This window comes from Hippocampus comes, unplaced genomic scaffold (assembly GCF_001891065.2).
Source record: "Hippocampus comes isolate QL1 unplaced genomic scaffold, H_comes_QL1_v1.1 scaffold299, whole genome shotgun sequence".
NCBI classification, from domain to species: domain Eukaryota; kingdom Metazoa; phylum Chordata; class Actinopteri; order Syngnathiformes; family Syngnathidae; genus Hippocampus; species Hippocampus comes.
The window spans coordinates 873,779-876,692 of record NW_017805694.1 but is presented as its reverse complement, the minus strand read 5'-3'; the positions used below and the strand labels follow the sequence as shown (position 1 = coordinate 876,692).

Below are 2,914 nucleotides of genomic sequence, written 5' to 3'. Positions count from 1 at the left end.
CGGCCAGAGAAGCCGAGCGCGAAATCGCCAACAAATACGAAGAAATAAATGGCGATTGAATTATTCAGAAGACGGGAAATGACATATTCGCTTCGCGTCCACCAGGTGGCAACAACTGGAACGTACGATTCCCTTCCACTGATGCGACTGGAATGAGTTGAATCGGAGTTTCGACAATATGTAAATATGATCTTATTTTATGTAATATCTTTTTTTTTTTTTTTTAATTCCACAACAAGCGACTAAACCACGCATAGAGCGCGGGGTCCGATTTTACCGGTCACGTACAGTACGCTCGATCAAATAGATCGCGAAATTATTTTGGGCCAGTCGCTGCGGCCGTGACGTATTTTGCCAAGCCGACGCTTCGTCATTTGACGGCGCCTCCAAAGTAACGGTGAAATTTGCAGGAAATGAAAATACAAAACGGCGCCCGGCAAGTCACGCGATCAAATCGATTCTTCGGAGGCTGTTTGCATTTCACTCGTTCCAAATCGACCAACTTGTTTTTATTTTTTCCAGCATAATTGATCCCCAGCCATTGGTTGTTTGTTGTACTTCACTCTCTGAAACAAAAGATTCAAGCCAAGATGAAAAAAAAAAACAAAAAGGAAACACGGCGAGTCTGAAACACGCACACTGCATGCAACACGATTCAAAAAACACGACAACTAACTTGCCTCTCGTCCCTGCAGCAGCAGCAAAGTACACACACACACACACACACACACACACACACACACACACACACACACACACACACACAAAAAGATAAAATCATGAACGCACACACACTTCAGCATGCGTGCATGTCATCAAACATTCTGACTCGGCAAAGACCAAAATGTTCATTTTTGATGGACAATCTCGGAAGGGGGAAATCATTTCAAGCAAATCTTGAGGATTGCTGCAGTTGCACTCGGCAAATTTGATCTCTTTTAAAGTCGGCAAAAGTCGGGCAATTATTTGGGTGCGGCAATCGCGGCCAATCCAATGGGCCAGAGGATTTGTCGTCCGCGGGAAGAAGAATACAGCGAGTATTCAGAAAAACACGAGTTGAAAAAAGGAGCAACAAAGTACGAACCGAAATGCAAACGGAAGGAAGGCGTCGGTTTAAAAAAAATAAAAAATAAAAACATTGCGATGAGCACGGAAATACGACAGGTGGGCGGAATGCGAGCGCGTTACGCTTAGTTTGACCCGGGCGCGGAGTTGTTAATTTTCCGAGTGACATCGGTGGCCGGTTGCCACGGCGACGGGGTTCCGAGAATAGCTGCCGACGTCGACTCGACATCTGCCATTGATCTCTTTTCCACGCGCGCGTGCGCTACGCAGGACGCGAGCTGTGGGCGTCGTTTGCGAGCAGAACGCGGCAGCCAAAAGTCGTCAAGAACTTTCATGAAATGATCAAAAGCCGAACCGGCGTTTCTGTGTGAGCTTCATTTGGATCCACGACAAACGGAAGATGCTTTTTTTTTTTTTTTTTTTAAATAATTACGGCACACACGTGATTCATATGAATGGGAACCGCTATCCAGTGGTGCCTTGAGATACAACTTGAATTTGTTCTGATCTGAAATGTGAAATTATTGTCCTCCAGTTAAATGAACAAAAATGCCAATCTGCTCTAACCCCGCCCCCCCAACCCCACCCCAAAAAAGCTGTGCAAAATTGCTTTGAATGTATTTCGACAATGAGCATTATTTGGCCACCGGGGGCAGTATAACAACCATGCAGAACAAGACCAGATGGGACTCGGCATGCTGCAGCAATATCAGTTGCTTTCCCCAGAGGATAAAGAATATATGCCTGTGAGCATTGGCAAAGAGATTTGTCCACATGGTTGCGATGAACAAAACCCTCTCCCCCGGTAAGTTTGACCTTGGCGTAACAAAATTGGCGGGCACGTGTAGCAACCCTGAGACGTTTAAAAAAGAACATAAAAAAAGAGAGAGAGAGAGAGAGAGAGAGAGAGAGAGAGAGAGAGAGAGAGAGAGAGCAACCTCGGCATGATGTTCGTCGTTCTGCTGCAAGACTTCGATGACGAGCTCGGCTAGCCTGACGGCGTCCCGCAGCCTCTTCTCGGCGTCCAGTTCGGGCTCGGCTGCAAAAGGCCGCAAAGTCGTCAGCGACGCGTCAGGGGGCTTGGTGGGGAGGGGGGGGGGTCGCCGCGCACGCTCACCCTTCACGTCGGCGTAGTCGATGAGCTGGCTGTAGTTGATGGCCGCCGCCTTCTCCAGACATCCCTGCACCACCTTCTTCATCTCCTCGCAGCCGACCGGCGTGCTCACGTCCTTCATGAGAACCTGGCACGACATCAGCAAACGTGAGGACACTGCCGGACCTCTTTTTTTTTTTTTTTGATTGTCTCCCACACTTGAATGTTTGATATGACCAAATCGATGGTGGCCCGGCGCATTTTTTGGGAGGGACAGCCGAGCTCATGTGCAGGTTGCTAAATTACTTTGGCCTGTCGTCAAACTAGATCCACATCGGGATATGGCGTGTCTATCCGCACACATTTTGTATCTTCAGTACATACATCTCCATAAAATGCAAAAATATTACCCTCTCCTGCAAGGAGAGGGTGGCCTTCAGTGCGCCATCTGGTCGTCCGAAAGGGAAGCAGTACCTGCACACACAAAACAAAAACGGAGCAGAGATGCGGATGGAGGGAAGGACGGCGGCAGCGACGGCGGCGGCGGCTTTCTCCCGAGAAGAATACGAGCGAATCTTCAACAGATGGCGGCGGCTCCTTTGCGCTAATTACGCTGAGAAAGAACAAGAACGACAACAAGAAGCTTTTCTCTTTTCTCCCCCCCTGCCCCCTTTTTTTCTCGCCTTTTTCACTGACAGGCGAACAAACAACTCGAGTGAACCCCCCTCCCCCCCGACCTTTGAGGTTAAAGAAACC

The 2,914-nt window shown here is 48.6% G+C and overlaps 1 protein-coding gene across 1 annotated transcript in view; it reads right to left on the bottom strand.

Annotated features, from left to right (window-relative positions):
- cadps2 (Ca++-dependent secretion activator 2) overlaps positions 1 to 2,914 on the bottom strand; it is a 55,933-nt gene that overhangs the window by 18,021 nt on the left and 34,998 nt on the right. Inside the window, exons 15-17 of the mRNA XM_019881766.1 lie at positions 2,569 to 2,762; positions 2,183 to 2,306; positions 2,004 to 2,104 (exon numbers count right to left, since the gene is read on the bottom strand). Coding sequence (XP_019737325.1) covers positions 2,004 to 2,104; positions 2,183 to 2,306; positions 2,569 to 2,762 — 419 coding nt within the window. The remainder of the gene's footprint in view (positions 1 to 2,003; positions 2,105 to 2,182; positions 2,307 to 2,568; positions 2,763 to 2,914) is intronic.